This window comes from Anabas testudineus, chromosome 4 (genome assembly GCF_900324465.2).
Source record: "Anabas testudineus chromosome 4, fAnaTes1.2, whole genome shotgun sequence".
NCBI lineage: Eukaryota > Metazoa > Chordata > Actinopteri > Anabantiformes > Anabantidae > Anabas > Anabas testudineus.
In genome coordinates, this window is record NC_046613.1 from 13242667 (window position 1) to 13255398 (window position 12732).

General features: G+C 40.2%; 1 protein-coding gene across 1 annotated transcript in view; it reads left to right on the plus strand.

The window, feature by feature from the left end:
- The window catches only part of insrb (insulin receptor b), a 68490-nt gene that overhangs the window by 14144 nt on the left and 41614 nt on the right, over nt 1-12732 (plus strand). Inside the window, exon 2 of the mRNA XM_026343071.1 lies at nt 3850-4398. Within this exon, the coding sequence (XP_026198856.1) occupies nt 3850-4398 (549 nt within the window). The remainder of the gene's footprint in view (nt 1-3849; nt 4399-12732) is intronic.

Sequence of the window (12732 nt, forward strand, 5' to 3'; positions counted from 1 at the left end):
GCGATCCATAGCGGCCCTCCATTCATGCATGTGATCACCAACCGTCCTGTAGGTCCTTTGCGTCACTCTTCGTTCATGCCTGGGCTCAAGTTAGACTTTCACCCCCCAGTCTCCTCCCATCATTCCTCTGCCCCCCCTCACCCCATATTTTCCCCTCTTTTGCCCACGACCCGTTTCCCCCTGTCTCAGTCTTTTTCTATCTCCCCATTCGCTCTCACTGCCTCTCCTCTGTCCCCCTGCTCCTAAACCTGGAATGAGAGAGGCAGGAGATGTCTCATTATTTTAAAGACACAGTGGCCCTCACAGCCAACCCCCTTGAATACATAACAGCCCTTCCTCCCATCCATACCTCTCCCTCCTGCTCCTACCCTCTTCCCCATCTGCCCCCCAGTGACCCACACCTCCCCCTCACTCCTTCCTGCTCTCTGTTGTCCCCGTCAGTCGAAAACAAGACTTGTTTCTGTGACGGTTCTCAGTCATCCAGGTCATGGTTATCGCAGAGGTGCTGTTCAGTGGCAGTTCTTGAAGACATTTCACCTCACATCTGAAAGGATGAAAAAAAGCACCCAGCAATACAGACTACTGTTTCCCCTCATGTCCCATGAACATTTGCTTTGTGTTAATAAAGCAGGACATATGACACATGTACAAGCCTGTTAGCATGCTGTGCAAGGACAAGACCTAATATCCTTTATTTCTTACCTGAATAGGCAAACACAGTCATGTAAAAGGTCATGTTTATGTCATCTTAGTGCGTCTTGAAGATGATCATGGGCAGAGGTGAGATGTTGCACTCTGGCCCGATGTTGTTGTATAACCTAGTTTATGTTGTCATGTTGCACAATAGGTATCTGGTTAGTACTGCAGGCTGACAGCAAGTGGGTGGCCTGTAGGCCTGTTTGATGTGTCCAGGAGATAAAGCAGGAGGGGCACGAGGTGTAAGGTTGCTGTTATCACAGAGAATAACACCAACTGCTGTTGTAGTAGTGTGTCTTTGTGTTTTGGATTTCTTTACAGTATATGTCTAATGAAAAAGGTGCGGCCAAGGCGAGCTGACTAGATAATTTGAATGAGTTGATGATGTTGTTGTTGTTTCAAACTCTGCATTATTATCTGATGAGATGCCTAACAGCTGAAATGGATTTATTGTCCTATTTCATCAGTGGTTTTTGGCTGCAAGAAGACGTGTGCAAAACTGAGCAGTTTTGTTCCCACTAATTTGGATATATTTAAACAGTGTACACATTTTTATCTTAACTAGTGTTTTCAGATTGTTTTCTAAGTTTTTACAAATGTTTCCAAGTACACTGTTTATTGTAATGCTCTCACATTGTCAGCTTAGTGGAAGTATTTACAGTTGAACAGTGAATTATTTCGTGGGTTCTGACAACTGTGTCTGACCTGTTTGGCAGTGGTCAAAAGTCAAGTGGGAATATATTTGGTATAAGCTTTGTAATTCGCAAGTTACAATATATTTTGCTGGTTTGTTAGAAAACTCAAGCTGTGTAAAAAGAGATTTACAGAGTATTGCTATTGTTAAAATGTCAAGGTAATTGACAGTGTGTGAAGTTTAAGTGTGTACATATGCTGGTACCGTTTCATTCAGTTTCTGAAATCTTGTTTTTTTTTCTGAATAACTTTTGCTTTGCGGCTAGGAGGGATGTTTTGCAACCAGACCTTTTGATTTACGTCTTGATGTTCCCTTCTTGTCAATGGTCGGCCACTTTGAAAAACAAGAACACATTTGGATATGGATATTTGACTTTCAATTTGTCTTTTTTCTGTCTTGAGAGTTTTCTGTAAGTTATTTTTTTGTTTGTGCAAAGTGTTGGAAAGAGAGTAATAAATGGAGAAAACAGCCAAAGCTGGCAAGCAATTGGGGTTCACAAGATTAAGCTCCATGAAAGACGCACAGTGCGATTAGCAGGTGTGTGTCTGAATTATCGATTTCAGAGCAGCAGAGTATTGAGACCTTGAGATCATTTCTGATAAGAGGCTAATTTTATCCTACATATACAATCTCTTGGCACTTTTCAGTATTTCATATATTTGCCCTATGATTGTCATTTTCAAGTGAAACGAACTGTTTATCTTTTAAAATTGTAACTCACACATAGGAAATGGCTGTTCCATTATCAGCAAACAGTTGTCCTGTGCTCCTGTTGCAGGTTGTGTTTATTAAAGCAAGATTATCAATTTAAAAGGCTTTTAATAATTTAGAAAAAAACTTTTGCACTTTTGTGTTACATTTCTAAGTGAGCCTAAACTTTTGAAAGTAGTGTATGTTTATACCTATACAAATTGCCATTGTTTTTATTTGTTACTGACAGTGATATTTGTAAAGGTTCGTTCTAAAAAGAAACTATCTGGCACAAAACGTTAATGTTTTCTTTCAGATTAAAAAAAAAAAAAAAGGAGCATAATGTTTGTTTCTTGAAGTGAGTTTGGCATTATTATTAATGTCTATTACCATCTATTTTAGACAATAATGGCAGCCTGTTTAGTTAAGTGAACAAATGCGCATTTTATGTCTCACTACTACTAGTGTGTTCAGTCAGTATGTTCACTGAATGAATATACGCATAACTGTAGTCCTGTAACAATGTTCAAACAGCATTGTTGCATCACTGTGTCAAGCAGTAAATCCTGTCATGAGTCTTTTTACATAAGTTGACAATTGTTAGGTGCTAACTAAGAGACCTATTAATTTTTTTGAGCAGTCAGGTAGAAAAACATTCCACTTGTATGATAGCAACATACAATTGGGATGTATGTTATTTTTAAAGAAAGAGAAACTTAAGAAAGAAGAAATGGTGATGAATCTGGGCAGTGTTTGAGAGACTAGTATTTTTAAGCCCTTATACAAACAGTTTCAGTATGTGTTAGTAATTATTTACTCATCCTGACAGAGTTCCTGTTGTGGCATGCATCTTGCATCTTATTGAAGCAGGTCGCAGCAGCAGCAGCATGCTGTTTCTCTATATGAATCTCCTTAAGTAACTGTACCCTAATGAATTCTTTGCCCTGTGTGTCTGCGTGTGTGTGCGTGTGCATTTGATGGTCCAGATGTGGGCTTGTGTGTGCCAGTGTGCAGCAGCCAAAGAGTATGAATGAGTGTGGATAAGCATTTTGCTTAACCCCTTGGTGTCTGTGTGTGTGTGTGTGTGTGTATCTGAGAGATGGAAAGAGCGCTTGCGGTCACTCAGACTATAGAAGGGACTTGATTGTGGGGCTGCTTCATGAATGGCTCTGCTCTACCTAATAAAAATCACTGTCGGTTTCATGGCTTAATTCAGAAAACAAGGAGACATTATGAAACCCTAATTACAGTTTCTTAAATGTTTGTATTTTGTACGTTTTGTTATCTTGAAATGATAAGATGAAAATTTTATATTCTACACTATATCTTGGCTAAACCTTGCAGTTTAATTGCATCACCTTTGGCTTTGGAAAATTGAGATGGACATTTTTTTTTATATATATACAAATTTGGGTCATTTTATAGACTAACTGATTTACCATTATTTGAGGAATACCAGGCTGGTTAAATGATAATGAAGATAATCGTTAGTTGCAGCTCTGTTAGAAACATGTCTCTGTAAAACACATCGCAAGTGAGGAGCATCACATACTAAAATGTCTCTTCTCTAAATGAATTTTGATAAAAACAATCTTTATGAAGGGTTGATGGCTTCCTTTCACCAGTTAAATGTGAATGAAAAGAAGTTATAGGAGGAAGGTCATATAACCATAGTAAACATAAATGAAATTCTTGGAGGAACTATATAAAAAAAAAACTTATTATTGTGTTTTCTTGTTATTCACATCTATTTCACTTTGTTTTTTCAGTCTGTCAGAGCAAGGACATCCGGAACAATGTGACCAATCTCCAGTCTTTGGAGAACTGCACCATCATAGAGGGCCACCTGAAGATTCTGCTCATGTTTAAGACCAAGACTGAGGACTTTGCAGGTCTTAGCTACCCAAAGTTGCGCGTTGTGACCGACTACGTGCTGTTGTTCAGGGTTTATGGCCTTGAGACTCTCAGCGATCTTTTCCCCAACCTGACTGTGATCCGTGGCAACAACCTCTTCTTCAACTATGCTCTTGTGATTTATGAGATGCTGCAGCTGAAGGAGGTTGGCCTCCACAGTCTGATGAATATCACCAGGGGTGCTGTGAGGATAGAGAAGAATCCGGACCTGTGTTACCTGGCTACTCTGGATTGGTCCAAGATCCTTGACTCGGTAGAGGACAACTTCATCGTAGCCAATAAGAATGAGAGAGAGTGTGGAGATGTGTGTCCCGGCACAGCCCATGGTCAGACTATCTGCATTCAGAACACCATCAATGGACACTTCAGGGGACGCTGCTGGTCACAGAGGCACTGCCAGAGAAGTAAGTGTGTTTGTGTGTTGTGTCTTTAACAGCGGAGTATTTTGTTCTTTTTCCCCACACATCCCTTCACAACAATTGGAAAACTGTTGCTTGGTGTTTAAAACACCAAGTTTTAAAAAAGGCATACCTTTATTCATAGAGCAGTGGAAATATCTTTATATTTAATTGGTCTTGTGTGCAGACGGTACAGCACCTTACCAGAATCCATTAAGCTGTCTCTATTGAGACATACAACAATCAGCCACAATGTTGTGGGAGGCACAGCCCAGCATTGGAAGAATTTACAGTACATCCCAACTTGCTGCTTATGAAGCTGCATTGTTGCAGACTGGTTAGAGAGCCCTGCTGACCACTGTCCACTGTCCACTACAACATTAAGACCACCAGGTGGCTGACTGGTGTACACATAACTGAGTTTACGTCCAAATTTAGCACAAATTTTGAAATGAAAATATGTGCTTTTCTATCCACTGTTATGTAAATAGTAAGGTAGCCCTAATGTGCTCCATTAAATTATAACACAAGAAGAGAGCTTAGGAAGACACATTTAGAAGAGCACCAATCAAACCTCAAATCTTTAAAATATTTTTTAGAAATAGATTGAATTTATACAACATGGTTTTCTGGTTTGTTTTTAGATATTTGAGGAATGATACAAGCTGCTCATCGCTGTACAAAGGCCTACTTTGGTCTGCCATTAGTTTTCATCTCTTCAATGTATGTCATGAATAATTTGCTAACAACTGGTGAATGGAAAGTCATTTGTGAGAATATGCGCCAGAGATGTTTTCACTCCCAGAAATTAGTTGACGCGAGTGTTGTTTTTACTCAAAATATTTTACATAATGATTCCTATGAAGTGGAGAGCTGATCCTAATATCAGCAGCTAGGGGTCATGTCCACGCCACGCCCTCTGATTAGCATTCATTGACTGGAGCGTTGTGGGCAAGTGATCTGTAATTATAGGCTCGGAATCTGCTTGTTGTGTGAAATGACTAAACTGCATTGTTGAGTCAGGGAACTGCATACTCACAGGTAGACATTATGGGAAGAAAATGCACTGAAAGAATGAGGTTATAGCGAGAGCGTCGACGGATAGAGATAAACAATATAGTACGCATGTTTGTCACAAACTGTACAGATTTTTCTTCTTTTTAGTTAAATAAAAAAAAAAAAACCTGTGGGTTTGCTTGGTGCTGCAGCCAGCTGCCAGTGTGTCGGCCAGTCAGTCTTTCCTCTCCTACCATAAACACAGAGAATGGCTTCTATTGTAAGACACACAGAGAGAATGCTTATTATTTTCTGAAAGCGATTATAGCTTGTGTTGTTTTTTCTCTTCTGTCTGTGTCTGACTCTGTCTCTGTGTTCAAAGCATAACAATCTCTGCCATGTTTATACATGAACATCGACTATTGCAGCCCGCATACAGTGTTGGCTCCTTGATTTTATGGCAGGTCTGACTTTGAGGAAAGGAACACAGGAAATGTCTAAATCTCCCATCTCTACACATGCATACATTTTGCCTTAGCAATACAGATTGAATTTGTTCTAATTGTTAGGATAAAACACATTTTCACCATTACAAGAAGGACCAATGCTACTTAGGGTAGGTTATGTTGTCCAGGACTCCAGGTGTTATAAAACTGCAGTCGCTCACTGCTACTCACTCTCTCTCTTTTTTTCTTTTTTTTTATTATTATTTTTTTTACCATTTTATTTTTTTAATATGCATTAATAGTGGACCCATTATGAAATCAATACTGACTTATAAACGGGAGGGTAGAGCATGCCAAAGACTATGTTTTCTGAGGGTGAGAGCCACTGTAGACATGTTTTTAGACTTCAGCAGCCAAACTCTCTCTGGCAGGATAGTTTTTATTAAATCTGGCTATAAGAGATAAGAATAATATATAGTATAGAAAATGCTCCAAATAGCAGCAATTACAATGGTGGTGATATTTAAGTCTTTTTAATGGAAATTGATTATGCAGCTTAATATTATTCAGGTCTAACAATGTATCCATGAAACTCTACAGCACCGCAGGTCGTGTGTTGGCAATGCGTGGTTTCCCTTGGGTGCTTTTGCGTTGCTGCACATGAGAACATGTGCTAGGTGGTGGTGTGAGGAAACTATAGGATCTTTAATTAGACCTTTCATGAATGAAAACTCACTGTTTACAAACTTGGATGCACACAAAACGTGTGCATTTGCAAATGCAGATGTGGGTGCAGGGCGGAGCAACATTAGATGGGACATTAAAGTTTATGTGAGTGGAAACTGTGGGATTGTTTTTGTTGTGTTTTTACAGGGTTCCAGTTGCCAAAGGAGAACCTGCGTTCCTCTGATCTTACACATGCTCCTTACAAGGAGGAAAACCACTCTGTGCACATGTGTGCGTGTGTATGTGCACCAAGAATTGTCATGTTTAAATGTGTATGGCCCTTAAGTAACTTGTTGGCAATCTAGACAGCCTGGAGAGTGTCTGAGATCTGACCGTCGATGCACAGTGCTGTTTTCTCTGTTTTGTAAGCGCGTCTGGTGGGCTTATGTATTTTGTGCACGTGAGTACTGTATATTTACATATATTTATGATCAGACTGTGTAATGGTGCAGGACATCTGAAATTTCCAATGAATTAATTCCCAATGAGTACACCAAGAACACCTGGGAAGCTGGTTCTGCACATGCTTGTTTCTGTCTATGGAAAGTATAAAGTGAAAATTATGTTTCTCGGTCAAGGATTATAAGGAGTATGAAAAATGTTGGTTACTGATGTTGAACTATCAGTGACAAATAATGAACTGAGCTACAAACACACTTCTAGAGGAGACAGGGCAGGTTTGTCAGGTCTGAAATCAATTGAGGTTTACTGGCACCTGCTATAAAAGATACAGAATGATACAAGCATTGATATCACCTGCACACTGACAAGTTTGTACAAGATGCCTCCAGCATGAGTAAAATAGCAAAAAATTTACTTTCATTGGAAAAACATTCTTTGAAAAAAACGAGGTCAGTAGGGTAACGTCATGAAGAATATTTCGGTGTTAACAGAAATGCTCCAGGTTTCTTTTAACATAAGTGTGATGTTGTGAAGTTGGTGGGACATGGAATAGGTTTTAATGCAATGCTGTATTTACAGATGAAAATTTAGACACATACTAAGACAGATTGTTAGATGGAAAGTAAGCACACAAGACCGGATTTTCAAATGAGAGGTAAAAAGAAAGGACAGATAGAAAGGAAGTAAGTGTAATGTTCACAGATGAGAGAATGAGGGAATGAGAGCAAACAATCTCCTGTTTAGATAAGACTCTGTCTGTTGCTCAGGCCTGGCACACTCTGTTCAGGCTCACAGACACCAGCCAGCACTGAGCTTGCACAACTCGCGCACACAAAAACACACAGACACACAAGCAAGAGGGGGACAGATCTTTTCAGGTCAAAGTTCATTTTGCCTACATGCTTTATTGTTGGCTGCAGATTGTTTTCGGGCACAAACACCGTCACAGCCTCACCCCCCAGTGTCAGAAGCCACAGAGGGGAAAATGCCCTCTCTATTACACGTACTCTTTCAGTCAGAGTCACAAGGCTAGACCTCTGATGCTGGTCGATATAAACGGGTATCATCAAACATATCATCTGGCATGACTTTGTGACACGGATGTTTAAAAAACATTACACTAACTGCCCAGCTTTGTACCAACATAGTGAGCGTGAGAAGAGCTTAAAAATAAAACTTGATAATGTTTACAGTATATAACGTTGACAAGTCTTTGGAATTCTCAGGAACTGGAGCTTTATTTCCAGGGAAGTACAGTTATAGGTGTGAGTCCCTGTGAGCTGTGTTAACAGCAGTCTGTAAAAGGGTGACAAAACTGGTAGATGGCATGTCATATGAAAGAGTTAAAAACAAATACATTTAATTACCATGATCATGAGGTGATTACACCTGACCACCTTCTTCAATTTCTATGTGGTGCAGTTTTGACGCTTTTGTGCCCATTGTAGGCTGTGAACAGTGGTCAGCATGGGTACTCCGACTGGGCTGCGATTATGCAGCTCCATACGCAGCAATCTGAGATGTACTGTACTTGCTTATCAAGACCAGCGTTAATATTTTCATCTTTATGTAGCTCTTTTGTGGGCTGCTACACATATCAGCGAGCCTGTTGCTGGTTCAACAGTTGTCCTTTCTTGAACCGCCTTTGGTAGGTACTGACCACTGCATGCTGGGAACACCAAGTTTCTCAGTCATCTAGCCATCACAGTCACTCAGATCTTTACACTTGCCCATTTCTTCTCCTTCCAACACCTCATGTTCACCTGGTGCCTCTTATATCCCATCTGTTGAGAGGTGTCATTGTGGTGAGATAAATACGTTTGTATCGTACCTTATTATAAACAAAATACTCATGCTGTTGTCTCCACTGCTATTTCTGGTTGCCTGGGTAATGCAAATTATCCTCTGTGTCATTTTCATTACTGTTTTATTTCTCATGCTATCAAATGAAGTTGGACAGTCAGTGTGAATAAGATGAAGGCCAGATGAGGAGGCCAGGAGGGGAAGAGAAGGGGTTAGGCAAAGCAAAAATAAACAGAGTAAAAACAAACATGGTGGGACATTTTCAAGTGTGGCTCCCAGGTACACACACAGACTCGCACTCAAACCACACGCATACACTTTTGCCAGAGTGGCAAGTGGCCAAGCTAGAAGAGGCTAAAGAGAGAAAGAAAATGACAGTATTAAGGATGGAGACGCTCAGCGAAGCGTGCTGTTGGCCTGAACCCACAACCAAACAAAAACACTTAACTCATCCAGCCTCTTAATTGGGGTGTAAAAGTGACTCCACTCAGGCTGCCTCCAGACTTCAATCTCTTCTTCTCTTCAGTCTGTCTTTGGTTATGTTTCAACAGTTGTTTTTAATGAGAGTTCAATGAAAGAGTTTCGGCAAAGCTGCTGTTCTAAATTAGTCATTTAGTGCTCGGTGACACAAGGAACACAAGAGCGTGAACACAAAGGGACAGCCTAACTGAGTGCAGCAGTGCTACACTTTGTGTAAATGTTGTTTGTGTGAGTCCAACGATCAAGTTTGGATATAAAAGTATAATGTATAATGTGAGTGACATGTTAATCCAAAAGAAAATTACCATATTATTTAAAGGTATTTGTGTGATGAAGGGCTGAGCATATATATATATATATATATATATATATATATATATATATATTTTTTTTAAAACATTTCTCAATTGATAATGTATTCAATGGGAACTCCTATTAGCTAGTTAGTATTATTCAATAAAATGCTTAATTAATTTCTGCTCCCGATCTGTGAAGAAACAGCATTTTGAGTCATTGCTCTCAACACACGAGCCTCCATCTGGTGAAGATTTTTTTTTTTTTTTCTTGCTTCCAGTCACCTGTTCACGTCACACGTGTACTAACACTCTAATGTGCAATTTGCTTCTCCACTGGTGGTCAACGCTTGTGAGAGGTATAACATGAAGACAAGGGGAAATGACAGTAAATACCTTAAGGACACAATAGTCTCACTGTGTCTAAATATGGGTGCGAAATGTAACCAAATAATCACAGTCTGGAGGCCTGGGGACCCTTGAACTTTGACCTAGATGCTCTTCCAGTGAGGGGACTTGAAGCCAGAAACACAATCTGTTGCCGTCTTCTCCCTCATTGGAATTAACAAGTAGGAGCTTGTTTTACAGTTAACTAAGTAACGTTTACACAACAACATACTGAACAGATATGGTGATATATTGTGGGTTTGTATAACACGTCATTTTAGAAGCATATAAAAAAGTACCTAGTTTAAGATACTGTTAAATACATACTGAACTTATGCAACAGTAGTTCACACTTATATAGCTAAAGTAATGTGTTGAGAGGATGTAGAAATGTATAGATTTTTAAATCACGGTTACTTGCTTCACTGAGTAGTGATTTCACCAGATGATATTAGATTTGCTATGATTTATTAACGCAAACAACTTCCTTCTTTCTGTTCATTCAGACCGGTAAAAATAGGAAGCAAACACTTGAATAATGGGATTTGAATTGTTTCCAGTTCCCTTTTATTTACACCCGCTAAGTAAAGTGAATTGCACTTAACATGACACCGACGGTGAAATACTCACACTGAAGGGAGAGCCTGGGATGTGGATTTGTTCTTGACTTTCTCTCATTTATTGCTGTAGACATGGGCAAGATCTTTGATGCTTACATCAACACACACACACTCACTCAGTCACTCAGTGGTGTTTGAATTACCATGAATATCTTATAAGGGACTGCGAGTGAACAGGGAGCAACAAAAACTGAAAGAGGGAAAGAAGGATATAAACCCTTAGTTTCCCTTCCAGGCAGCTTGCATCTTTATTAACAAATCCCAATTAACTCTGATAAGCTGGCATCAGTTATGTATGTGCATGCTCACTCCATTTGTGCAGCGATAGCAGGCAGGCAGTGCTAGCCGAGCACCCCAGGGGATCTGGAAAACTCTCTCCTCTCTCCTCCAGCTCATCAATGGACTTGTACTCCCACATCCTGCTACACACACACGCGCATACACACAAAGTGCAAATGCTTATACTCAACTGAGAGAGTGCACTCTCGGATAGACACATGAACAGCAAATACACACTTGCTCCCAGAGCCAGGATGAGTACTAACATACACACAAGGCTAAGTGGGGAACACTGACACTGCTGCTCACTATTCTAACAGGATTGACTATTAGTAGAAGTATAAGTAGACTATATTGTGGATAGTATGGAGGGTTAGGGTTAGGATACCAACAGGCGGGGGCACATGCATCGCTACTCTTAACACGCAGTGTTTTTTTTAGTAGTGACAAGAATCAGAGGATGATTCCTTATACATTTGGCCTCCCAACTCATCTGGCATATTTTGAAACAGATATTTTACTTCTTTGGGGGGAGGGGGGTGCATGTAGAAATTGAGACAGATATTCCTCCCTAATGAGAGGAATGGTATGATTTCCTGTGTGCATGTGTGTTTCTCTCTGTGAGAATTATTGTGTGAGCTATGATGGAGAGCATGTTGGCAGGCGAGTGGTTGTTGCAGCCTGAGCTGTTTGAAAGGACTTCCTCATTACTTCCTGCCTTTGTCCAAAGCACTTCCTACTGTGAGCTGTACAACTGGGCCCTGGGGAGGGGCTGGAGGGGGAACAAAGCAGGGTGGGGGAAATATTATTTACATGTGAGAGAAAATGAAAAGTGGGAAAAAAGTTGATGAATCGTTTTTTAGCACTCTAGATCAGCAACCCTATAACAAAAATCCCAAGCTCTGACAGTGCTGCGAATGTTTATTTCATTAAGCCTACATCCCATACAGACCTCCAGGTTGTGAACACAGTGTGTCAGAAATGAAACTACGAGGTGAGCTGTAAGGAGATGTGTTTGTGTGTGAGGGTGGAAAATAACACGACCCTCCCTCTAGTTGAGGGAAGCGTATTGTTTTCAGGTGTTTGCCCAGATCAAATGACTGACTGCTTCCAGTACTGACATCAGCCCTAAACACACACATACACACTCACACACTGTGAGGGCACTCCTTACCTCTCTCTGTATGTTCATGCATACATGATCTCAGACAGAGGGGATTAACATACTATAGCTTGTAACCACAGCTAGTTATGTGTACAGTATTTAGAATATGTGATGCTTATGCTCCATCAAATTCTTGGAATTTCATGGATAGCGTTGAGGTGGTACAACGCCTCAGCTGAAGGGGTTGGGTGGATTGTTTGGACATTTGAAATTCTCAAGAATTTTGTTGTTTCATAACCTCCTTGGGAAAGCAGTGTTTCCCACAGGTTGAGAAGGTATTAGTGGTGATGTGTGGGTTGTGGACTTTGTGCATATGTGACATCTTAGACTTGGGAAATTATTATTGTGCTTTGATTTGTCATTTATTCCTTTCTGTTTTGATCTTTTATACAATGGTTTGGTCAAGCAAAATAAAACGTTCAAAACAGTTGCAGCTTAAAATATCTGTGCTAAAGAAAGCCCTGGGTCAGTGCTTTGTGTATCCCAACTTGCTTTTCCTCAGCTGAACTTGTTTATCCTCAAATGACCTTCACATCCTCGGGGTTGCTTCCAAACAGCTTTTAGTATTTCCGCGTAGTTCTGTTGAGATCCAGCTCATTCACTTCACTGAATGTCACGTCCTTGACTTTTCCTTGAAACATTACTCTCAGTGAACAAAGAAATGGAGGGGGGAAAAAACACACATTGCCCTGCAGGGAGTCTAACCCTGCCCAAAATCAAGGAAGGAAGCTTAATTGTCAGTA